This window comes from Dermacentor albipictus, chromosome 5 (genome assembly GCF_038994185.2).
Source record: "Dermacentor albipictus isolate Rhodes 1998 colony chromosome 5, USDA_Dalb.pri_finalv2, whole genome shotgun sequence".
Lineage (NCBI taxonomy): Eukaryota > Metazoa > Arthropoda > Arachnida > Ixodida > Ixodidae > Dermacentor > Dermacentor albipictus.
The window spans coordinates 163,410,497-163,436,592 of record NC_091825.1 but is presented as its reverse complement, the minus strand read 5'-3'; the positions used below and the strand labels follow the sequence as shown (position 1 = coordinate 163,436,592).

The 26,096-nt window shown below is 46.2% G+C and overlaps 1 protein-coding gene and 2 long non-coding RNA genes across 4 annotated transcripts in view; 1 reads left to right on the top strand and 2 right to left on the bottom strand.

Moving 5' to 3' along the window:
• Positions 1 to 2,150, bottom strand: part of Alg12 (Alg12 alpha-1,6-mannosyltransferase) — an 84,041-nt gene extending 81,891 nt beyond the window's left edge. For both annotated transcript variants that reach the window (XM_070539236.1, XM_065434549.2), the window contains exons 1-5: positions 1,711 to 2,150; positions 1,508 to 1,638; positions 1,233 to 1,365; positions 895 to 1,068; positions 613 to 807 (exon numbers count right to left, since the gene is read on the bottom strand). In XM_070539236.1, coding sequence (XP_070395337.1) covers positions 613 to 807; positions 895 to 1,068; positions 1,233 to 1,365; positions 1,508 to 1,638; positions 1,711 to 1,729 — 652 coding nt within the window. In that variant the 5' untranslated portion in view covers positions 1,730 to 2,150. The remainder of the gene's footprint in view (positions 1 to 612; positions 808 to 894; positions 1,069 to 1,232; positions 1,366 to 1,507; positions 1,639 to 1,710) is intronic.
• A 446-nt stretch (positions 2,151 to 2,596) lies between these two features.
• Positions 2,597 to 21,990, top strand: LOC139060217 (uncharacterized). The gene is made up of 3 exons (XR_011514693.1): positions 2,597 to 2,736; positions 5,723 to 5,755; positions 21,738 to 21,990. It is a non-coding gene; the product is annotated as an uncharacterized lncRNA (long non-coding RNA).
• Positions 14,814 to 23,676, bottom strand: LOC139060216 (uncharacterized). The gene is made up of 4 exons (XR_011514692.1): positions 23,564 to 23,676; positions 22,428 to 23,425; positions 22,001 to 22,289; positions 14,814 to 14,937 (listed from the first exon to the last, which is right to left on the bottom strand). It is a non-coding gene; the product is annotated as an uncharacterized lncRNA (long non-coding RNA).
• Between the last annotated feature and the right edge of the window lie 2,420 nt (positions 23,677 to 26,096).

The following is a 26,096-nucleotide window of genomic DNA, read 5'->3' as shown; positions in this document are numbered from 1 at the left end:
ACTCTTGTATCCTGTCTGCACGCCTCACTCCTATTTTGGCACTAAATGCACTCACAATGCATCACAAAGGTCCTCGCTTTCATGTTATACTACAGTGCATCAGTTCTGTGCAGCCAGTGCCTGCCAGTGGCACAAAAAGTGGTGTCCGTCATGCGGGTAAATAATTCTTCTTGAATTGCTGAGCACTGCAGACTACTATTCCTACTTTCTTGTTCAAAAAGAAATGCAGAGAACGAGGTAAACGAGGAATCGCCAAACATTCCTCTATTTGTTGTTTCCAAGTGAAAAGCTTTCTTTAGCTCTCTCAGCCGTTTTCGTAGTTGGTGGTCGTTGGTCAGACTTGGCAAGAAACATGTCTCTCTCACCGGTTCATTTGGGCAATTTCCTTACATTGGCAATCATTGTCAATGGTTACTGCAAATTTTTTTGTTTATGCATTTCTCATGAGAGTATAAATAATGTCTTTCGACAAATATTTGTACAGATGAGTTTGTCATGCAGCTGTTTTTGTTACCACCTCTGCTATGAGCAATGGTTAATTGGCTGAGAATTTTGTGGGTTTATCTAAAGCTTACACTGTAACAATTAAAACTTATGAATATTCATACTTACCAAGCAATGCTAGTGCAATGGGTATTCCCCACTTGAAAACATTGAGTATGCTCAGACGGCCAGAAAAGATCTCCATCAGAATGATGATGCCCAGGAGGGATGCCAGCTCAGCACGAAAAACAAGAACAGCCACTCCACTTGTGACAATGAGCGGGAAATGGCGCTGTTCTAGCCAGTAGCAATATGCAAGAAACACTGGGCAGAAAATACATGAGAAGTGCAAGACTCCGGTCAAAGCAAAGAAAAGTGCATTTACAATGGTGGCCTGCTGTCGATACTTACCGAAAATCAAAGCGAAGGTGTTGGGAAGTGGTCGCGACATATAGAACACAAAATGGAACTGTGATACTGTCAGCAATGTCAGCCAGTTGGTCATGGCAGATCCAAATTCTTTTTGGAGGGCCCTGCTGAACTCGCGGTATGCACATGCCACCATCGTCCCAAGGACAGCCCTCACTGTAAAAGAAAAATGCGTGCACTGACAATGTGATTAAACATGACACAATATGGTAAGATCGTAAAAATATCTGATTACACACACGTGTGATTGCTCGGAATCGATGTGCCACGTCAAAGCAATTCAAGGTTGATGGTTCCAAGTCGGTCTCACAAAAACTTACCTACGAACTGCGCAACTATCCTTTCCAAGCCCATTAGTGTGCTCACAGCAACCCATGGTCCGGCAAAGAGAGCAACCATAAGGGGGCCCACAAACGACCTTGGCACAACACCAGGAAATTCCAGGTGATCGTACTGCGCCAAAATGTTTTGCGTTAAAAACCATGCGCAATGTTTTGCAGCCAGTCAACATAAAATGCAGGAAAATCGGGTCTAGTTGCACAGCCATGCACGATGCTGCAGTGAAGCTCACAGTAACGTCAGCCTATTAACTTACATTCGAAATGTTTGTTCTATGGTAAATAATGTCGTGTATAGCTTGCAGGTTAAAGCTCTCCTCAACTTTCGTGAACGGGCAAACGACGAGATGCACGGCGCAGGCTAGGAGCAGCAACCACTCCACAGAATCTATGGAAGAAAAATCATCACAAGTCACCAGGTGGCTTCGTTCTGAAAGTAATATGAGTAACTCGACTTCACCTTGGTTTTTTTCCACCATGGTGACGTCGGAAGAATGGCACAAACGCAGAGTAATTCAACTTGCAAGCTCTGGCAGCAGTAGTGATCCGACGTCGATTACCGAATCACAACGGAAGCATGCTCCCAATGAGGTTTTCACATGGATATCACACTTTGTGCTTGGAAATGTTAGCGGTAAGCTTCGTTTCAAGAGATCACACGTCGAAAGAAATTGCTGGCCTGTGCATCTGTAGCCGTCGATGCTCAGTATCGCTCAAGCGCCGGCAGTAACAAAAGCTGGGAGCAAGGAACACGCTGCACAACAGCCATTGAACAGGTTCTCCAACAGAACACGGACGGAACAGCTAACGGCGGTGGGTATTTGGTTACTGCAACACCGCTGACACAGCTGCAAAGGCGTTCAACAAGCAGAATGCACCGAAACCAAATAACCAACTGGGCTAAATAGTGGATAGGCTTGGTTTCGTTCAGTTTCGCTTTGGCGTTGTTGAGCAGCATGCATAGATGTCAATGCAACCCTATAAAAACTCAGACCATATGGATTTACGCCTTACGAAAATTCTCTTATCTAAAAAAAATTGTGATATCTATCTATCTATCTATCTATCTATCTATCTATCTATCTATCTATCTATCTATCTATCTATCTATCTATCTATCTATCTATCTATCTATCTATCTATCTATCTATCTATCTATCTATCTATCTATCTATCTATCTATCTATCTATCTATCTATCTATCTATCTATCTATCTATCTATCTATCGGCCGGCGTTGGGCGTACCCGGTGGTTCTAACGGGTACGTTGCGTTCACCCAAATAGCCAACTTATTACTGATTTGGCTTGGCTCCCGTTGGATTTTTAAAAGGCGGCGGTAGTGCGTTTTGGACATTTCTTGAATTTCTTGTGAGCGTCTGTGCAGCAAGGTGTAACCTTTCTCTATGGTGAAAACTTTACAAGGTGTTTCTGCGTTGTATGTTCGATTTAAGTGGTCTTCGCTGCCGTGGTTAGTTTGTTTGGCTGGTTAGTACATGTGCAAACGGTCTTTTGTGATATTCTGGAGTTGTGGAAGGTCGTCGCCCCTATTGCAAGTACTTGCGTTGTCGCGACATCATTCGAACACTATACGATCAGAGCAGAAACAAGTGCTGTAACCTACCCCGGTTATTGTGTAGGCGTCAGCTCTCGAAGTATTGGTCAATGCACGGTGGGAGCCCGTTTTATCTGCGGATGCGTGCTTGCACCAACTCTGACGAAACTCTGATCATTCGGGACCTATGAAAGCAGTGCTGTGTTGTTTTTGTTCCCTGCTTAGTTCGCCTGTTTACATACTCGCCTGAATGTGTGCTATTGTGGTTTTTAAGTTTTCCCCCGTGGGTCTGTACCTGATACCTCGCATTCAGCTGCTTGTCACCTGTGGTCGTTTATAACTTTGCTGCAGAATTTTGTCCTTAAGTCGAATAAACTTTGGAAGGAAATCGTGAAGCTTTACTCTCGGAAAGCGCTTGTACGTCCATAGAATTTACAGTTCAAATGCAACACATATCCTCATTTAAATTTTAGAAGAATTTATAGTTTCCGTAAATTGAAATTGCAGATAAACAGAATTCAATAAATTGAAGATTTCTATATGCACACCAAATAAATTCTGCAAAGTAAAACGGTTTGTTACATTAAAGTTCAATATATGGAGGTCTAATTGTACAAAATTGATTGATATAGGGGTTGATTGGATACAGGGTGTGCATATTCACACGCCTAATTCCGTAGTCAGTCGTTACGTGCCGCTCTACTTGGGCAATAAACCAAGCAACAATGTTAATGTTTTCGAACTGTTCATATATCGGGAGCACACCAAGAAGGTGATCTAAAACCTCCAGGCATATGGTGACTTTCTGTTCCAAAAGAAAAAAAGTAATAGTAATAATGTGTACAGTGGCATAGCAGAGTAAACAAACAAAAAAGCTGTCTTTTTAAGACAATGCTACATTTTTTTTTCCTAATTACAGCAGCTGTGCAAGGTGTTCTAGACCAGTTAGGATATTTGAAAATTCAGTGTGATGGGGCAGTCTGTTTCCCTTAGTGTTATAATGGCCTCATATTCTTGCGAAGAATCATATGACTCCTGTATCCTTACTACATTGAACTCCTGAAATGTTTTATTCCGGCCACTGCTCCTCATCCACTATGCTGCTTTTGCTTAATAGTTCTCAAGGCAATTATATTGCCCTCCTCTCCCTATTATTCAGGCAGAGAAACAGATCCACATGGCCATCACAAACTAATTTTCACTTGCACATGCCCTGACGTTCAAAACATTGCAGTTGAGCTGGAAGCTAGAATCAAGCTAGAAGCTAAAGGGAAGCTAGAATTAGCACTAGTGAAATGTGAAGGTTGTTAGCAAAAGTGCCCACAGTGTGTGAGGCCACAGTTTATGCGAAGATAAAAGTTTTGAGAAAAATTGTATAAATTTTGCAGTTGATATTGTTGTTTTATTAATGCTGCTCTTGCTTTAGTTATCCTTTTTTTTAGTCACCATATGTGTTAAATGTCACAGCATTTGATATTATAGCATTGACATATATCAGTGGGGTGGGGGGTCCTCATCTGGATAGTTCATTTCTAATGCATACACTTTGCATGGCTTGTTCGCGTTGCCAACACCTACTGTATTACTTTGCTATTAAAACCTTCACAATTGTTTTTCACACATAAATAAAACAAGCAGTCTAAAAATGCTCCTTTGTCTCATGCAATATAGCGCTCCTCTCAACTAAAGCTGTATGTTCTCGAGACACAAGTTGACAGCTACATGTTAGCTGCAAAACCTCTTAAATTTGCAACAATATTGAATATATTGAGACAAAAAAGCTATCTTGTGAACATAATGCTGCAGATGCTGACCAGCACATGAGTAGTGCTTCTTTTATTACAAACATTTAATCACATTGCAGAGAGTGTGTACCACTTAAATCACAATCATTTTATTGAGATATTTTTGTGTCATTTGCATGTGGCAGAAGCAGGAAATAGTAAGCTGACTCTGCCTTAAAGCAAACATATGCATGAGAGAGCGCTTAAAGCATTACTTGTTCAAACCGAGGCTTTGGTGTCTAGATTTCACAACGAAGAGAGTAAAATGTGAGGTCACTTACCCTGTATTCTGAAACCATCTATGACTGGAAGCTTCATTCCACTGAGATGAGCGCAGTGCCACCCCTTGACTGAAGACGACGCTGTGTTTCACAGTAATTGACATGAAGTTTAATTAAAGCTAAGCAACCGCCTGTGTCAAGGAGTGGGGCTGCTGTGCATTTGAATCCAGGTGGAGGGTTGAGTGGAGAATACAGAAGTTAGTCATCTTTACCGATCCTTGAGCCTCTTAAGAGATTTCCTACAACATCTAAGCTCAGCCTTTCTGTTTTCTTACAGCATGGTTATTACAGGTGGTACAAAACATTCCATTGTACAGTTTCTATAATTCTTTGGGAAAACATACATCACCTCACTAAACAGGAATAGGCTCAATAGGTTCACTGGTATCATCTATAGTGTTTCCATCCAAGACCTATTGCTATTACAAGGCATTGCAGACATTCAGTGACGTAGCCAGAAATTCATTTCAGGGAAGGATTCTCCACTGGTCACTACCACTCCCCCATCACCTCTCTCTCTAGCACTATATAAATGTGTGGAGGGTTTTACATCACACCAAGACAAACTCCTAGCACTCCCCGGACAGGAATGCTTTAGCAATGAGGATGCACATTTTTACGTTGCCAAAACTTTGCTTAACTTCTGACAAAAGTTTTTCATTGCTAAGACTACGCCTAAAATTATGCTATCATCCTTGTGCTGTTTTTAAAAATGACTATATTAAAAATAACATTTTGTTTACAAATTGATGTATTTATATAATGTATATTATGACCTTGTTGGTACATTACTTAGGAAAGTGAACTGTGCTAAAAACATGACAGCGCTCTGTCTTGTGTCTTCTTGTTTGCAGCCCAGACTTGTTGCAGCCCAAGTAACAGTGAAGGTCAGCATTATTTTCTTACCAGATTTGCTAGTGAGTGGTTCAGCCATGGCTGCGTATGGAAGAGAGCGGGCACTATTTTGCAAGTCGCCTATTACTTAATTGCAGGCATTATGGGCATGCTTCCCTGACACCTGCCTATTCTAAAGACTGCAAAGCAGCAAGCACAGCACATGCTATGACAGGGTAGGTGAATCTCAGCTAAGGCAACTGGCCACAGCTATCTGGTGTTGAGCGATCGAGCAGTGATGAGACAATCCCCCTATGTTCCATAATTTTTCACTTAATTCTTGATGCCCTTAATGCGTGTCACCACCCTAGCCCCCTTACTGTATCATCCTCCCCACTCCCTGGAGCTCTCTGAAACTCTTTTCAGCTAATCACTGTCCCACTTTTCAACATTCACGGGGTTGTTGAATGACACAGCATTCTATAACATTCCTATATTTGTGTTTCTGTGTGGACATCGAAGCCATTCACCTAGCTCCCATAGTTTGTTGTGGCGGCTTCTTAGCTTCCCTGGTCCAGCACCCCGTCCTTGATATAGATTGCCGCGCGCAAATCAGCATTCTGTAGGCCTTTCTTTCTTGTCCCGTTTTCTCTCCATTTTTTCATTCTTAGCAGTGTGTACAAACTAGCCTGAGAGCAAGCTCTTCTGAAGTTTATTAGCATAATGAAAGTCAGAGTCAATGGAAAGTAAAAGAAGAAGGTGGGAGGAGTGTTTTTTATGAGTTTTCTAAACAAGCAAGTTGATATAAGTAAGTTGTATAATAGCAAGCACCAAGTATGAAAGAATAAAAAACACATTTGCACTTCTCGTCTGACGAAATTTACTGTGCTTTTACAGAAATGAAAATCATTGAAAAGGAAGTAAGTGTTTACGTTGAGATACGAGCACGTAATCTGTAAGCCTCGTAAGCTTATGTCAAGTAAAACAACATGAAATCCTGAGAGATTGAGCTTCTTAAGTACACATGTTATAATAGGAACACCAACCTTCTTCAGTATGATAAAAGCACTGTAGATCAACGTTCTCCACGCAGTGGAAACATTGTTAAATCTGTTAAGATGTGAATGTGGGCAAGTTGGTAACAAAGTTCTAACTTGCTAAAGCACATTACTGTCCTCATCGAACTAATGACTATAGTTTCTTGTACATGTGTCTTGATCACATTCAGCACAACATTATGCATTTTTAGCTTTCTTTAATACATTCTGTAGCCCCTCAATGGATTCAAGATGCTAGAAACCTATGTTGAACTACAAAGTGCTTGCCATTAAAAAAGACAAGAAGTCAGTTCCTGTGTTAGAAATATTTATTAGTTAGAGAAAGGCTAAAATTTAGTATGAACATTAGCCATGTCTTGAAGTTTTCATCCTACTCATTTTACAGTTGAAGCTAGCTTGCTTCTCAGGTTACTTGTGCTTAGAATTAAAGCACAACAAACAGATGAATGGCTTGCCGGGGCGTTATTCACAGAAAGTGGTCACTTTTCTCACTCTCTCCATAGAGTTTGGGCTACTGCTGGTACTGTTGGCCGCATAGCAGCCAGTGCAGTGCCACTGAGTGTCGTGTGCCGATGTGCCAGTTTTTCTTAGCATGTGGACACTTCTCCCACGAGTTTCTTCGATGTTGTCTTGACGAGGGCCAAACAGTGAATGAGCCAGTTCATCTTGAAATTTTATAATTGGCGTAGAGTTTCCTTCAAGCATGCCACCAATGTTCCACGCATTTATGATGACACATCCAACAAGCAACTCAACAGCTACCTTTCTGTACCACTTGAGTCCTTTTCTAAGGCAGTTGTGGTATAACGTCATTTGGTCACTATAGTCGACGCCCTTTTTTGCTGCATTGTAATCGAGACCGGCCTGATGTTTCATGATTGGTGCACCGTCCCTTGTTTTCTTCCCACTGTCCACCAAAGTTGCTTCATATTTGGCGACAGATGTGAGTATCAGAACAGGCCTCTTGTCCATCCACTTCAGTGCCTTCACTCCATTTTTGGACTGAAGTTCGGTAACACTGCCATTTGCAACCTTTACTTCAGTGAGATCTTTTGGCAGCCCTTTCCTCACTGAGCGAACTGTGCCACGAATGAAAGTGTCTTCCTTTAGAAGGCGAAAAGTGAGCGGCAAGCTCATGTAGAAGTTGTCTACGGACAGCGGGCACACAACTTCCTTGTAATTTTGCAGGAATTTCAAGCATACATCTTCGGCATGTCCGATGCCAATTGTTCAGTCACACTTTCCGGCATATACATCAACCTTTAGCCTGTAACCGTCTTTGGTACATGCCTTGAACAGCCTGACTCTGTAAGAACGAAAGTCTGCCACACCATGGCACTATTGTTTCATCTATCACAACCTCCTTTCCTGGCTCAAGCACAGTGGCAAAAATTTTGGTTCAATTTCTCTACCAGAGGATGGATCTTAAAGACATGATCCTGCAACTCTGCAACCAGTTAATTGTCCGCAAAATGCCGGAACCTCAAAAGTAGGGAGAAGGCGGTCACGGCTCATATTTTGATTAATGAGTTCAACACCATACAGGTTACTTTTTGCCCAGTAGTGACTCGGATAGGAAGATGGACGAGATTAATACAAATTGGTATTCCAACAAATGCTTTCGTTTGTTGGAGATTGGTTTCCATCTAATTTTTCAACTTTGATTTAGATTTGGGAGTAGGAAGACGGAGGAGACCAATACAAATCAGTATTCGAATAAATGCTTTAATTTCTTTGGCATTGGTTTCCGTCCAATTTTTCAAGCGTGATTTAGATTTAGGAGTAGTTGACTTCAACACTTGTGTGAACCTGTTTGTTTCATTGACCATCATTTGCCAAATGTCATCCGTAATAAACAGTGAACATAAAGATGGGGCATAACGGCTAGATGGCAACTGAATGATAGTGGGCGGCCTAGAGTACGTGTGGTGTCACACTAGGCGAAGTGGTTGTTGCCGGTGTCCATTTCTCTAGAGATGGGCTGAGAGAAATGAGAGCATTGTATCCTGAATCATTCACCTCAGAATCATCAGTCAGGTCTGACTCTCCATTCGACATGCTGGCTGAGGTCTGTGATGGTTCGTAAACACTATCTTTGTCACTGATTTCACTGTCCACTGCTGAACATCTGACACTGAAGCACTTGACTCATCCGCTGGTGATCGCGAAGTTGCTGGTGCATTCTTCTGGCCCAAAACTAAGTTTATTTGTTTCCTCTGCATTGTGCTTTTTTTTTTATCCGTAAGGGGCATAAGGATCTATCTATTAGACACGCTGAAAAGTTTGGGAGTAGCAAGAAAAATGCAGGTACTTATTCCAATGGCACGTATTTCAAAGACTGCTGCGAAAGTTTGCAAGAAACCCAACTGAGAAATGCGCCGCCACTCCACTCTCCAAAACAAACATGCCACCCCATGTCCAATGCAATAAAAATATATATTAGTTGCAATTTCAAACCTCAGATGGCAACACAAGAGCAAGAATTCTTGTGTGTGGGTCACTGGTGAGTCACGCCACACACAGCATAAAAACGTTTTCGTTGAGTGCATTGTGGATTGCCAGTGGGTCATGGCATTTAACATCAGACAAGTAGTCTACTGGCTATCTATAATCTCACACAACAAAAATCGTACCTCTGAGTTAAACTGTCATAATGTTATCGCAGCAGCAAGCAGATGAATGCCCGTAACTTTGCTGCTGCATAGGAGCACAGGCTGTGCTGTGATGGCACTCAGAGTGACACGTGACTTGATTCAAGGCAGCATCAGTTATTTGTTGAATCTGTTGCTGCAGTGAACTAATGAAAGTTTAGAGAAAGAATGAAAAATACAACCCAAATGTCTGGGTGCTTTTGTTTTACTTCGCACTGTAGCAAGAGAGATGAATTTCGGTTTCGTCTCCTTTTCCCGACGTTTGCACGCGCGCAGAGAACGAAACTATACGTCATTGTCTACATGTGTTCCAGCATTGCGATCATGAATGCTCTTTTATCCTCTCGCGTTTGCCTCAGTGCTGGGGCACTGACTTATACCGCTAATCACGTGTTCTCGTGTAGAGCGCGCACTATCGTCCGCTACAGGAAACGAGACAAGCGCAACAGCTCGCGCGACACCGTCACCGGAAGTGTGCCGGTGACGGTGAAAAAAAGAAGACGGCAGGGTATACCCGCCGCGACCCCTCGGCTCCGGTATGGGAGAACGCAGTGAAGGAAATTTGCTTACACAGGCGAAACGGGGAATGTCGAGAGAGTGTTTATATAGGCGGCGACGCTCGCCTCCTGAAATCATGCGTTCGCGGCACTTCAATCATTCTCTATCTGCTGTTAATGAACCAATTTGAAAAATGCTTGCGGTAGAACACTTCTTAGAGGGCACGTAACAACTTTCAGTGTATAACCAAAATTTGTTATGTAGCCTGTGAGGGGCCCTTTAAAACAAACTCGGTAAAAATCGGGTGTACTGTGGGATGTTGTTACAGCTGCGTCGAGCTTCACAGCCCTCTACACAAGCATTGCTGTGAAGCCTGTGGCAGAAATAGAGTTTTATTCAATCAAAGGACTGCATAGAGCGCGCTCTCGTGTTGTGCTACGTGAATTAAATCATTCGTTTCCTGCCTGCACAAACGTTTGCATCTCGAGTGGATTTCAAGCACACCGTATAATAACGTTGAGTTCCGTCGTGCTTCGCAGCACTATACACAAGCACTGCCGTAAAGCTAGTGGAAAAACTACGATGTCATGAAACCAGATCAATGCTCGCTATTTTGGTGCGATGCGTGAATGGAAACATTGCTTGCCTGCCTGCACAAACGTTTGCATCTCGAGTTAATATCAAACAAATCATATAATATGTGCAGTTTCGTCGAGCGCTTCACCGCACTGCATGCAAGCATTGCCGTAAAGCCTGTAGTATAAATAGGGTTTCATGAAGTCAAATTAATGCGCAAACCTCGCACTTGTGGTGTACAAGGTAAACAAAGAATTCGTTGCCATGTCTCCGCAGTAGTTGGTCACGTTGATTTGTGTGAGCATATTGGTTCATGTGCCCCATCTACCTCTGTGATGAGAAAATAAGCAAGAATATCAGCTGCTATGTGTCGATGCATATGCTTTTTATTACAAGGTGTAGGAGCAGTACATCTTACTGCATGAGTCAACCACTCATGGAAACAGTACGTTCCTTGAACATTGTAGCTATTTAATAGCCTAGGAAGCGCGCTATATTGGAAGTTGCAATTTTTTTTCTGTTCGCAAAATTCAATAACTTGATGCTTTTTCTAAAAGCGAAAAATTATAAATTTCGCAATGATACGTATGCTGCGTCAGTAAGTTAAGTAGGCAGCACATAATTAGGCTAAACCAGAGGAATATCCGCAGGTATTTATACAAATGTACAAAGTATTTAAAAAAAATGTTTTCTCAAATGTTTTCAGTGTGGAGTAAGGAGTTGCATGTGCGTCCAGCGCTGATTTCCAGCGCTTAATTTTTGTTGAACCTTGATGTAACAAAGACGTAACACTCAGCACTCTATTTTGTTACATCAATTTTTTTTTTTTTACAATGGAACACTGCATTCTACTATACGTGCCGCCCATGCGCCCCAAAATTTTGGCCCCTCTAAGGAAGTCACTGTTCTCTAAGTTTCGCCCGAAACAGATATCGCTACTTCCAATTGACACTCGTGAAACCAGCAGCCACGTCGGCTTGCCGCCTTTACACCGGCCGCAAATTACTTTTAAAAAATGTGGCACGCGCGGGCCGTGTATATGCACTCTGCTGCGCGCGGACAGCCATATGCACGGGCACGGCCAGGCAAGAGAGGTCGCGCGCTCTCTGACCCTAGCGCGCACTTGATCACGGGACGTGGACAGCGCGCATAAAGCTGCCATCCTTCTCGGCTCACAATCGCACCCTTTCATTCGCAATTAACCCCAGCATGTGGGATGCAACGGAGCACTATAATTTTTGTCACACTTGGACTTTAAACCAAACATCAGAGCGATGGCGAAAATTCGCTTAGGGTGTCCAAAAATTGCTATCGCAATAATACACTATGGAGAAAGGTATTATGTAAATTATCTGTGGATGGGTCGAAACCCCCTAATTTCCCAAACACGCACCCATCCACTGGCACGCTGCACACATGGATCCCGCGCAGCACGCTGCATCATTAAGGCGTATCGTTCTTCGCTAGCTCTATGATCATTTATGCAGTAGTCACTTGGCGAGAAGCTTATTTTCCAACCTATGCGCAAGTGTCGTAGCTGAATTTCGAAAGTACACGGACCATATATATGTTGGCAAAATAATCGGAACTCACTATTTAGACTCGCCAAAATTATAATTAGCTGCTCACTTGAACTCATAAGAATATACTACTCAGCCGAGCTCACTCGGGCTCAAACTCGCCAAAATACTGCTCAGCTGGGCTCACTCAGACTCATGGGATGATCTCAGGGAGTTGACTCATCAGTGAGTTTGCCAGCGTATGATGTGTGCTGAACCACAAACCTGGCTTTCTTGAATAAAAACAGTTGGTCGCTGCAGCATATGGATGCACATAAGTGTAATTCAGAGAGCGCAGCATTGTAAAGGCTGCCACAGTTACCATGCCATGCTGCAGCTCATTTCAATCATGTCAAATGCAATACCCCTGCCAGCTTTTAGTCAGTCGATCAAATGTGATTGCTATTTATCTCATCACAACACCTCATTTTCCTGCCTAAGGCTTTGGGTGAATTTTCCTTGGCATCCATTTTGTTACTCTAACAGGTTACCAGTTATCTGTTGCCTATACGAAATTTGAAGTTGTGCACATGTCATGTGGACTCCATGCCAAACTCGTAGTACTGCATGCGTTTTTGCAGTTCGGTCTAGAGTTACAGAATCGCATATGGGAGTTACTTTAGTTAGCAGCTGTAGCTTTGGAACAAACACGTGCATGAGAGTGTGCTTAAGTGTTACCTGTCAAGACTGGGAGCACCAGGGCAACTTGTGCAGTAAAGGCATGGGCAGTACGAGCCCACAGATTTTACTAAGTGTGGCTGAGGTGACGCGTCTAGATTTCACTATGAAGAGAGCCAAATAAAAGGTTGCCTATCCATCATACCTATTCTGGAGCCTTTTCTTGAGCTTTTCTAAAACATTAAGCTCAGCATGTACACTTTATCACAGCATAATTATTACATGTGATATAAAACATTGTATTGTGCAGTTTCTCCAACTCTTCGTGAAGGCATCTATCCATACATTAAACAGGAATAGGCTCAATGTTGACATATCTCCACAGTAGGATCTCCAGGACCTCGTACTGTCATAATGCATCACAGACATTATTTAAGTGAACTCCAGAAGTGAAGCTCTTCGTTAACATTGGCTAAAATTGTATTTTTATATAGCAAAGTGATCATGCATAAATCTGTATGTCATGACAGAACACTTTGTTTCTTACGGACTTTAGTTTACAATTGTTTTCACGATCAGGAAAATTGTGCAGTGTGCTAGTTGGTTCAACATACTTAACACTGTTGTGCGGAGTGACGAAGGGACAGGACTTGAGCGAGAAAACAATAGACACCTGAGCACAAACTATCAACTGGTGATTATCACAAGGCAATGATTCTGCTGAAAAGCAGGAACCAAAGGAAAAGACAAGTCGTGGAAGCATACAACCTCAAGGTGGACCCACAGGGCTCATGTGTCAGCCCGCCGTCTAATTCACTCAGCAATAAAGAGATTAGCATAATCACTGACAATAGAGGGTGTAGGTAGACCGGGAAGAGGACTCCTGTGCATGCGTGTAGGCTTTATGTACGCTTCACTTGCAGAAAAATAAACCAGTTCATAGTTTGCGCTCAGGTGTCATGTGTTGTTTTCTCGCTCAAATCCTGACCCTTTATCGCTCTGCGCAACAGTGTTAAGTTTTCAGGTTGTTCACTATGTGATGTAGGAAGGGTAAAATTGATGGGAAATCCCAATATTCTCGGGCATATCGCGAAAAATATGGCCCAAGTCAAGTGTCATTTTAGGCTTCACTGTCCCCTTATATAGGGCAAATATGGACGCTGGTTGCTTTTTCTGACTTAACCTAGGCAGTGCTCAGCTCTCAGTTGAAAGGAACAGGTAAACAGGAGGACTTGCCACATAAGCAGAAGGTAGCACTCCAGACTTAAGCTTAATATACTGCGTGCTTCCACAGCCCTAGGGGGCTAGTCTGTAAGTGTTGACTAAGTGGACTGTCCATTCCAGTACACGCTGAATGAATAGAGCACGAGAGCCCATGGTGATCATTGCCACTTGCTCTACCAGCTTATAGCTCTACCTAATCAGTGTGTGCTGAAACAGTCCACTTAGTGGATTCTTACAGAATCCTTCCCTAGACTGATGTTTATGTTGGTAGGTTGCAAGTATTGCACTTTCTTTCCTTTGATGTGGGCAGTTCCCACATATGGATGCAATTTAACATATTGTATTCATATTGCCTTTGGTCTATACATATCTAATTCATGCTTATAACCAGGCCTACAAGCTCTTGTCCTGCATATTTATATAGCCTTCTCATTGGAGAATGGAGTCATTTTCCATTATACCCTCAAGCACTTGAAGTAGACACTGCAATAACCCCAAGGGAGGGGGGACAGTAACGCAAAAACCTTACTGGGCTTGTGGTGCTTCTGAAGGATGCACACATACCATTTATGCTAAAATTCCCAGCAGACATTCCAAAGTTTGTACGAGTTCGACTTTAGCTGGCTAAACTGAATGATTCATATTGAAGGCAATTCTTGCAACATTTGGTCAAACTGAATGAAACTGGACAGCACAATTAGCTGTGTTCATCTACCATTTATACGACTGCTGCCCCGAGCATTTTGCCTGTTACTTTGCCTTTCGTTTCTGTACTATCAAGTTCAAGTACACATGTACTTTATCACTGTACAAGTAGAATGGCTTCAAGGCTTTTCCTGGGCATTCAACAGTCACTATTTATTCCTATAAACCTTCCTGCATGTGAAGGCAAAAGAAACTTATTAATTCATGCTGGAAGTATAAAAAGACAGGTATTTGCACAGAAAATGTTTATTTTGAGCACCGAGGTTCTTGCTGATGTAGATATGGTGCTGGCTCCCTCCTTGCCCGAAGCATGTGCTTGCTGTACACAGCACCAGATGATGGCTTCCTAGGTCAAAAGATCAAAGTGAAATAAGAGGCATTTTGTTTAAGCCCCGGAAAGAAAAAGCAGGATTGAGACATTAACATGTATAAAAAATACTTGCCTAAAGAAAAATTAATACACAAGCAAATTCACTAAAGAGGTTCACTTTCAAGAGCGAAAGTATGGTTACGATGAAAATTACAAGGAAGCTTCACTGCTCATTGAGGTTTCGGTTCAGTAGTTGTTGAGCCACGAGGGTTAGCATGCTACATCTTGCGTATTATGTTTTGTAGAACAATATTGCACTTTGAACAATGTAGTGCCTATTTAAATGAACTGACAAGGAACGCTGAAACTCCAGGCTAGTTTGGTCTGCACAAGATATGATACAGACACTGTACTGCATTCATTTAGTGTTTTTGTCACTGATCTCGTGCACAAAGGTCATTCACACCTATCCTACATGAAATGCAGTTACTTCTTTGAAGCTTCATCTAGTCCTTGAATTTGCTGCATGCTTATGTCTAAGGGAGTTCGTTTGGTTCCTGTTAATGTAGTACATCTAAGCAACTGTTATCAAATGCCCATTACAAAACATTTTTGGCCCTTTCAATGCACAATACTCATTACATTTGACACTTGGGACTCGTGCAAGGCGCCATTTAGTATTATATGCTTGTCCACATCTGATAATACTTTCATAGCTGGGTCATTCCCATGCCAAATGCCTTGGTTATTACTGTGACCATCTCACACTTTTCCTTTAGAATCTTCTTGTCCACTTTTAAGGAAGCACCCCACGACACAATGTCTCCATCCTAGTGGTGCTATGGAGTTAACTTATGTGCTAGTTGTAGCAGATGACGTCAAATGAAGGCCACTGAAGATAAAACTCTCTGCGACAATTCCTTTTACACAAAAAATGCAAACAATACAGAATAGTCAAAATGTAGTTATCTGGCAAGACTGGCTGCATCCATCATCTTTGTTTGGCGCAATTCTGAGGTGGCTCCATGTTACAAGACGCTTGGCCATTATTGCCATGTGACTGTTTGGGACTCTATAAAACACAAGAATTGCCTTACTCCGGCCTTTCTCTTTGTGCAGCGGCCAAGGTTATTATTGGTCCAATCGCACCGTGTCCTGTTCGTGTGTCCATAGACTAAATTCTTCACCACATTGTTTTTGCGGTATTTCGTGAGTGACCCATGAACTCATCTTGGGGTGGGACTTCTTATCTTTGGCGTTTGCTTCTATCTCTTGTCGTCAGCACCTCACACAACTGGATGATGCCACTGGCAATTCTCTTCCTAACCACGAAGAATGCATTCGTCTCGTCAACTCTTCCGATTACGTTCTTTGGCCACCTAGAGAAAAGATTATAGGTGTCAACTCCTGTAACATTGTGGATGGCGGCGTATTCATTCTACCCTATGACCATACCCTATCTCGAGCAATTCTGATTACCCCTGGCCTTATTCGCTTCTCTGAGGGGTCTGCATTGCTTACTGCAATAAACCAAATCGAACCCCAACTGTTGCCTCGTGGATCAACTGTCACTTGAGCTGTTGACACTCATGTCGTTGCAATTGTCACGAAGACAGCTCAGTGTGTTCTTGCGTCTGTTACCGTGCGCTGAACAAAATCGTGCGCAAAGATGTTCACCCCGTGTCACGGATGGATGATGCACTAGATTCACTCCATGGTGCTGAGTATTTTTCTAGCCTTGACTTTAGACCAGGCTACTGGCAAATACCGATGTCCAAATCCGACAAAGCAAAAACGACATTTGCTACCCCTGATGGGCTCTACGAGTTCAGTGCGATGCCTTTTGGACTCTGCAATGTGCCTGCCACATTCGAACGCATGATCGATAAGTCTTGTGCGGCTTGAAATGGAAAACCTGTCTGTGCTATCTCGACGACATTGTGTTTTCAACCATGTTCTCACAACATTTGCAACATCTTGATGAAGTCCTTGCCTGTCTTGCAAATGCTGGTTTGCAGCTCAACACATGCACACGCGCGCGTACACACACACACACACACACACACACACACACACACACACACACACACACACACACACACACACACACACACACACACACACACACACACACACACACACACACACACACACACACACACACACACACACACACACAAATGCAGTTTGGCCAGCAAGGCCATCAAAGTTCTGGGGCACATAGTCTGCAAAGAAGGTATTCGTCCGGACCCCGAGAAGCTTACTGCCATCCTCGAATTTTGTGTCCACTGCGTCAAAAAGACATGCACAGTTTTCTTGGACTTGCTTCTTCCGGCACTTCATATGCAACTTCGCTACACTTACGTCCCCGCTCCATCAACTCCTCCCCAGTAATGCACCCTTTGTTTCGTCCGACGAATGTGAACATGCTTTCCTGCTTTTGCAACATGCCCTGACGTCAGACCCAGTACTGTGCCACTTTGATCCAACCGCGCCCACCATCTTTCACACCGACGCTAGCAGTCAGTCTCGGTGCCATTCTACTACAATGCGACAACACATTCCACAAACGAGTAATTGCTTAGGCTAGTCGTGCACTAACCAGTGCAGAAAATTACTACACCATAACCAAGCAGGAGTGCTTTGCTGTTGGGCCGTGCAAAAATTTCACCCATGTCTTCATGGCCGCCATTTCACAGTTGTTACCGACCATAACACACTGTGCTGGCTTTCATCGCTAAAGAATTTATCAGGTCACCTGGGTTGCTGTGTGCTTCACCTACAGGAGTACGATTTCAATGTCACCTACAGGGCTGCAAAGAAGCATCAAGACACCAATGCTCTCTCTTGCTACCCTCTGCCGAATCATGACGATTCACCATAACCTCTCCGCGATTGTGTACGTCCTGAGTCCTCTTCATCGGCTTTACCCATTGTAGCCCTCGAATGGCTAAGACACAACAGCCCATCTGTCCTTGTGTCCCACTAACGCATCGACCCATACTGCTGAACTATTCTCCAACGCATGGAAGATTCTTCGTCACCTCCAAACGCCTGACTTCGTCGACAACTTAATCAATTCAAGCTGCACAATGGAGTTTTACATCGCAACATTTATCACATCGATGGCAACAAATGGGTCCCGGTCATACCATGTTCTCTGCAATGTGAGGTGCTTGAAGCCTTTCACGATCATGCGACGACTGGTCCTCTAGGCTACCACAAGACTTACAACAGAATATGAAGTTGCTGCTCCTGGCCTGGCCCATCTTCAGCCGTTGCGAAGTATGTTGCACCCTGCGTTCATTGTCAAAGCAAACCCAACAGCTCCTTCTGGCTCTTTACAACCTCTGCCTTGCCCCGCTTCGCCTTTTGAAGTAGTTGGAATAGACTTGTACGGTCCTCTTCCCATGACCTCACATGGAAATCGTTGGATTGCAACGGCCATAGACCATCCAACACGCTATGCGGAGACAGCATCTCTACCATCCTGGACTGCTGCTGAAGTCGCTGATTTCTTTCTATACAACATTATCTTACACCGCAGCGCTCCGCGCGTTCTCCTCAGTGACCGCAGAAGTCTTCCTCTCTTCTATCCTTACCGAAGTTCTGTGCGCCTCTAACACAATTCGCAAGACGACTTCCAGTTACCATCCGCAGACCAACAGTTTGATGATTGCGATGTACAGTCACGTGCAATATGAATTGCAACACCGGTGCCCGTGGTCGAAGGGGTTCCAAGGCTGTACGGCTGTGCAGACACATGGTAAGTTCCAGACCGAAACACAGCTTCAATTAGTGGTGTCTATTAAACCGCTATTTCGAATGTCAGAGCTGCTGCGCAGCCGTGGAGCCCCTTCAACAACGAACAAGAGTGTTGCAAGTCATATTGCATGCGACTGTACATCTACTCTGGCCACACGAACGGGGATGCAATCCTGTCGTGCATAACATTCGCCTATAACATGGCTACGCAACGTACCACTGGATTTTAACATTTTTCTTCATCTATGGCTGTTCACCAAGTTTCATTCTTGATGTATCATTCCTTTCGACTACTGTACCCCCATCAGTTCCTTTCTTGGAACAGTTTGTGTCTCGCCTCGCAGAGTGCAGACGCCTCGCCCCGCTTAACACCGACGTCTCCCAGGACGCTCGCAAGTTTCGTTACGACTCGACCCACTGTGCTGTAACTTTTTCTCCTGGTGACAAAGTTCTTTGGACTCCTGTGTGCGTTCCGGGCTTATGCAAAAAATTTTGCAACACTTCTTGCTTATGCAACACTTCTTGAATGCCCACACCACCGTATCGTCGGGCAGCGAGCACAACCTGCGACACCCATGTGGCCACAGTGACGAGAGGCGGCCTGCGCAGCTGGCCGGTTGGGGTCATCAGGTTGTCGCCGGCCATCCACTGATTATATTGTTCACGGACACGTTCTTTAGCAGGCTTGTTGAGCACGACGTCCAGTGGCTGAAGTGTTGACGTCATGCCTCCCGGAATGACGGCGAGTTCCGTCCTCCCGTCGCGGAGTGCCAGCTTCAATCCTGCGGTCAAGTGCCCGCGAAAGGCATCCAGGACGAGCATGCTCGGACACCGCAAGAGTGCCCCTGGTTGCCGATTCCAGACGGTCTTAATCCAATTGAGCATGAGGGCCTCGTCCATATAGCCCTTTTCATTCACGCGAACGACATCCCGTGGGAAAGCCTCTTTCGGCAGCGTCTTCCTCTTGAATATTATGTATGGGGGCAGCTTTCTGCCATCTGCAGTACACGCGAGCATCACCGTGAATGCTCGTTCCCCGTAGAAAGAAGCTCGACTTCTTTTGTGCCGCGTTCGCACACTGTGGTGAGCGACGGCATGTCGAACCACACCGGCATTTCATCAGCGTTGCCGATCTGTACCAACATGTAGCCATGCTGCTGCTGGAGACGGATAACATAGCGCTGGAATTCGACCAACTTGTCCTCGTATGCCTCTGGCTGCTTCTGCCAGATTGATTTGCGCTGTCGAAGTGCGAATCCCTTGCGTTGCATGAAGCGACGAACCCAATAAATGGAGCCCTTGAATTGTTCCTTGGGCAGTCCGGATTCTCGGGCGATCTCAATAGCTTTGATGCAGATGAGTTCTGCTGTGACTGGCAAAGATCTGGCACGATGCTCGCGGACAAAATCCGCCACCCTGTCTTTGAGCTCCGGGTGCACTGCGCCATAGAATAAAGAACTTCGTCAGAATAAAGAACCGCGCAGCGCCCGCGAGTTGGGCCGCGTCCGTCACCAAGGGGGCGATAACAATGTGGATGCCAAAAGGTCTGCGCTCCAGACATGCTGCCAGACGACTATTCATGCTGTGCCAAGGGCCGGTATGTAAGTCAAGGGGTGAACTTTTAGTAATATTTTTGGGAAAAAACCTCAACCTATATTCTGCACTATACGGTACTCGCACTGCTGGAGACATATGCCGTGGCCGAGAACCTACGGCTTCCCGACTACTCGGGTGCCACCACCTGTGCCACACGCAGTTGGACTGCGGCACCCTGCCTAGATGGAGTCCATAAGCCAGGAAAGCCACGCACGGCAATCTATGTCCGCAGCACCCTGGCGCGTGCTGTTCTACCTGTTGCTGACATCGCCGGTGGCCCCTTGGAGTCATGCGCCGTTGTGGTACGCCTTGGCAGCCAGGACACGGCTGTGGCGAGCATCTGCATCCGTCCAGGAAAGCCGTGGGATCCCTCCAGCCTCATCCAGCTGGCTGTTCGCCTTGGTGGGCATGCAGTCCTGTGCAGTGACTTCAACGCACACCACACGGATTGGGGAAGCGGCAGCTGCACCCGCTGAGGCAAAGCCCTCACAGATGCCATCAGCTGAGCTGGCCTGCTCACCTTGGAACACCAGGGAGCCCACCTACGTCTACCGCAGAGCTCGCACGGCCATTGACCTCTCCCTCAACACTGAGCAGTGCTCCTACTCCTGGGCCACAACTTCGGACAAATGGGGGTCTGACCACTTCCCTATTGTGATCAGCCCCAGGTCTGGGAGAAGGCCTAGGTCAAGAACTTACGTCACAGACTGGTCCCTGTTCCGGAAGCACTGCAGCAAGTTGGACGATGGCCGTGACTTCCTGAGCGCCATCGTGGATTGTGCTCAGGCTGCCACCGTTCAGTGCTCTACCCAACCAGATACCCCCGCTCCGGACCTCCACCTGCTCAACATTCGTGCCTCCAGGCGCCGTATGGAGCGTGGAGCAATCCGGACGGGCAAGGCAGAGCATTGGACCGAGTACAGACGTGCAGATGCCCGCTGCAGACGCCAAGCCCAGCGCAGGAGGAGCCTCTGCTCTGCCATCGAGGGCAGGTCCAGGGGACCCCTGGCTTGGAGACTGCTCAAATCCCTCACCAGCAGGAGAGGAAGCCTACAACCTGTCCTCGCCGTGGCCATCACGCTGAGCATCAGCGAAGAGGCCCTTGCGGAGCTCCTCGCCAACCAGTTTGCGCTGGCTGTACCACGCATTGCAGCCATCCTGAAGGTAGGGCAGCCTTCCGTCAGCCTGCCTAGCTGCCTGCACAACCACCACACAGGGTCTTCGCTTCTGTAAATGGCCTGTCATCCAGTCTTGGGAGCCTGGCCTCACAGTTCATTGGCCCAGAAAGCAGTCCGAGCGCTTTTTCGCTGCCTGAGGGCAACAGACTTGAGTGCCCGACTATAGACATCCTACACTTAAGTTCTCTCTCTTCCTCTTTCACTCCCCATTCCCCTCCCCACGTGTAGGGTAGCAAACTGGACTCAGCCTGGTTAACCTCCCTGCCTTTCCGTCTTCCCTTCTCTCTCACCACCCAGGGTGGCCATCGAGCCAGGTTATGGCTATCTACCAGGACCCGCTGACGCTGCACGAGCTCCAAGCATCGCAGTGCACCAGGAGCCCAGTGCACCAGGAACCCAAATGCTTCACAACCTGGCCGCCAGCGAGCAGCTGCACCTGCTTGACTGCTTAAACATCTGGCAGTCAGGGCAGGTGCCGGAGTCATGGCGCACAGCCTACGTGGCCCCCATCCTGAAGGCCGGCTGAAAAACGTGAGCTCCTATTGGCCAGTCTCACTCACCTCTGCTGCTTGCATGCTGATGGAGGCCATTGCTTTCTGGCCGATGAGCAGATAGGCTTCCGGCGGAGCTGATGCAGTGTGGACTCCATCGTGGACGTGGTCTCCACGCTGGAAGAGGCCAAGGCCTGCGGTGACGCCGTGCTCCTGGTGCTTATCGGCATGAAGGGGGCCTTTGACGCCCTGCCCTATCCAGTCGTTCAGCAGGCCCTGGACCTATTTGGTAGAGGGCGTCCCACAAGGATCAGTGGTGAGCCCTTTCCTGTTCAACCTGGCCCGACTGCCTGCTGTCCTGCAGAGTGACCCCCACAACCACGTGAATACCTCCATCAACGCGGACCACATCGCCCTATGTGTGCGAAATCCACCACACAGCCACAGCAGTGCGCGCTCGGCTCTGCAAAGAGCCCTCGACACCGCCGCTGCTTACCTGAGCTGCATTGGCCTTGCCATCTCGGCAAGGAAGACGGAGGCCATGCTGCTCCACTCAAGAGCAACCGCCCGCTGCACAGCTGCAACTGGAAGGCGACCTTGAAGCCCGGCAGTGACGTACCCGGGGCTACACGTTCATCACCGGCTGACCTGGCTGCCTGCTGTCAAGACCCTGCATGTCCAGGTCCTCCGGGTCCACAAGGCAGTCTCCCACCTTGTTGCCCGAGGACAGAGCTGCACCACTAGGTGGGCTCTGCGGCTGTACCATGCAGTAGCCACCTCACGCCTGCGGTACGTCCTCCCACTCGTGGCACTACCACGTGCCCGTCTCAAGAAGCTGGAGCTGCAGCATAGGGCCGAGATTAGGTTCTGCCTGGGCGCTCCCTGCAGCTCTGAAATCGCTGCAACCTTGGCCGAGGCAGGAGCATGGTCCCCATCACTCCTGTCACAGCCCACATTCTACAATCAGCCACAGCTGTGCACATCGCTGAATGACACTGCGTTCAGGTATATCGGTCACATTCCGACCGCACACACAACCCCCATCACATCTGCACTGAGCATTACGCTGCGGAGAAAGCTTATCAGTGAATGGCTGCTGACAGCGCAGCGAAATTTTGGTTATAAAGCAATTTTTCCCGACCGTGCAATGAGGCCGCAATGCGAGACCGCAACGAGGCCGCAATTTGGTGACTTTATTCACTACCGCCCTTAGCCGGCAGATCTGAACCATGCATCAGGAATGTGCATTTCCATTGGGGAACAATAGAAACTCTTATTTAGGCTAAACAAGCGCGCGTACGTACGTACTTACATGCCGCACTCGGGACATCTGCCATTCAAATATTCTGCCATGTAGCAGCACCGTAACCAAGTAATGTTACTGTTACGTGCTTCTGACAAAGACTCTAAATAACTCTGAAGGAGCGCAGTTCCGTGTAATATACGTTCTCTGCATTAGGGCACTGTAGCACTGGCTGGCCGGTGTGGCGGTCCCTGCAATGCATCACAAAAGCTCGTGAGGAACCTGGCTATAAAGTATCATCACAGAACACCTATATATGGCATCATGCAGTCGAAAGATTAGCTACGCGTAGTAGATGCACATCAAACGCAAAGACTAAGTATACTTACGAGAAGCAAAAGCCCGAAAAATAAGCGATCCACCGCTTCGTGCACTCCGAGCCTGCCATATGCCATATTATGCCGCCAAAATGGCCGAATGTGACATCACGGACGTAAAAAAACAAAGACCGGATGTGGCGTCCCGGACGTGACGTTTGAGTGAACCTAACGCTTGCGCTGCGTTCACCGGGTGAACGCAGACACTTTCTTATCTATCTATCTATCTAGCTAGCTAGCTAGCTAGCTAGCTATCTATTATAGTGAACTAGGGGCGCTATTCTGGACATTCCGCCATTTTCTTCGGTGCGTGACGTAGGCGCGACGCAAACAAAATGGCGCTGGTGGCCCAGTTTTGCTTACGTAACGTGACGCCAACTTGACGTTTTGCCTAAGAAACTGGAATGAAGACACTGAATGTAGCGTTATCAGTAACGCAAAACAGTTTTCCTCCGCAGTAAAAATAAAGAAGCGATCTCAAAGCGTATGATTGTTCCGTCGAAAACGCTTCGCGCTTCCGTCGTCTGCTGCGTACAAGCCGTCGTCTGCTTCAATAGCTAGGATGCGCGTCCCCGGAAAATGCAATGAGTCATCGCATGTTGGCGCCAACGCGCTTGTTTTCTTGCTTGAGACAACACACGCGACCTACCAGTGGTGATGCGCGCACGTTCTAGGCCACGTTATCGCTATTTCGTGAAACGTAAGTGACTCAGCCCGACTCGGCTGGCAGAGAAACGGCCGAATATCACTGATAGCGTTGCGGGCGCCAGAGATAACCACTAGCGCGACGCAAGCGCCGGCGCTGCCATCTCTTGTTCATTTCGCTGGTTACTCGCACCGCGGGAGGAAACTTCAAGGCGCCGCCTTGCGTACATTTCTTTTTATAAATTAGAAAGAGGCCGTTGTCATAACGTCTGATTGTGCGAAAAGGCGTTAATCTTGATTACAATACAAATGCAGCAGTGAAAAGTGGACAACATTGCCGAAAGTTTGCTATGTTCAACCAATATTATTTCGTATAAACGCGTTCTTTTAAAAAATGATGGCTCCAAACACAAATGCCAACACCACCCGAGAGCGATGCAAATACTATGAGCACGCGTTATGAACAAAAGATTTTCGTGGTGCCAAACGACGGGGAAAATGTGGCGATACGCATTCCTCTCAGCTGCCATTGCATATGGCTGCCCATTAGCATAATTCGCGCGGCTCGTCGCAGCAACAATTATGGCGGAAAATCTCAGCAATGGCGGCCCAGCGCAACGTCACGCATCGTCAAAATGACGTTTACGAAACAGCCCTTCCTGTGACGCTCCTCATGAGATATTCCTTCAGCCAATCAGCGAGCTCGCATGGCGCATATCTTGAATCGCCACCACATATACGCGCAATTGCAGATGCATTGCACTGGCTTCTGCACGCAACCGCTCACATTCTTTTTGAAGCGCTAACGTCACAATATATCTGCCAAGGACCAAAAAAATGTATTAGTCCATAACATTTGCAGCTCCACGTCACGTTTCGTCATCTTGATGAAAACGCAAAATTGCATGTTGCAATACTTCCGCTTCCCGGCACAAATTTCAAAACACGTGACCTCTCGACAGCCAACCAGAGAGTAAACATGGCGGGTAATGGCGGCCGTGCAGCCGCCATGCGTGTCCAGAATAGAGCCCTAGAATTTATTCTAGTGGCGCGAACGGCGACGCCCAGGCACGCCGTTTCGCACTGACGCCGCGAGGTGGCGCCACTGCAACCTTTTCTAGCAAAGGTTTCAATGCATTCCGGCTATTATCTGGCATATACCGATGTTTCTGTGCGCTTATTTAGTACGAAACGGCGACTCCTTCCTTGTGGAGATTTATTTGGAGCTGCACCTACGTTAGAACGCGTTAAATTCGAAATTGAGCTTGCCTTCACGGCTGCACTAGCTGCGGAAGTGCTCACCCCTTGTAATTTACTGGCGTTAGCTGCGGCTGATATCGGACGAGTGATCGCACACTACAACGCATCCTGGCCACGGCAGGTGCTACAGGCAGTGCATTCTGTCCAGCCGTGCAGGACCCGCTTTCTAGAGGGCAAACTCAAGTATCAGCGAGAAACTGGCGGCGCGCGGTTCCAGAGTGGCCGGCTGACAGGCGCGCGAGTTTTCGCTTATCTCGTTAGCCGCGCGCGTCGGTTCAAGTACCATTTTTTTCTCCTTTTTTGGAAATAAAGCCTATTATTGTAGTATGAAATTCGGCATTTTGAGACCTGCATCCGCGAATTCTTCATTAAGCAGGATACTTGCATATTGTTCGGCAGCTTGGCAATTGCAAAGCTGCTCTTGAGAGCAGCTTTGAGATGTTACGTTTTTTTTTAGACAGGTAGTGATCACAAACAAAACGTACGTTTTCGGACCTAGCCACCCGGGGATTTTTAGTGGTGTCATATCAGTGCTCTCTTTTCAAGGAACATCTGTTATAGACCATTTCTACAAGCTACGCACCAACATTATTTTTATTTGTGATGATCATGCACAACATGCAAAAAATACGAGGAGGGC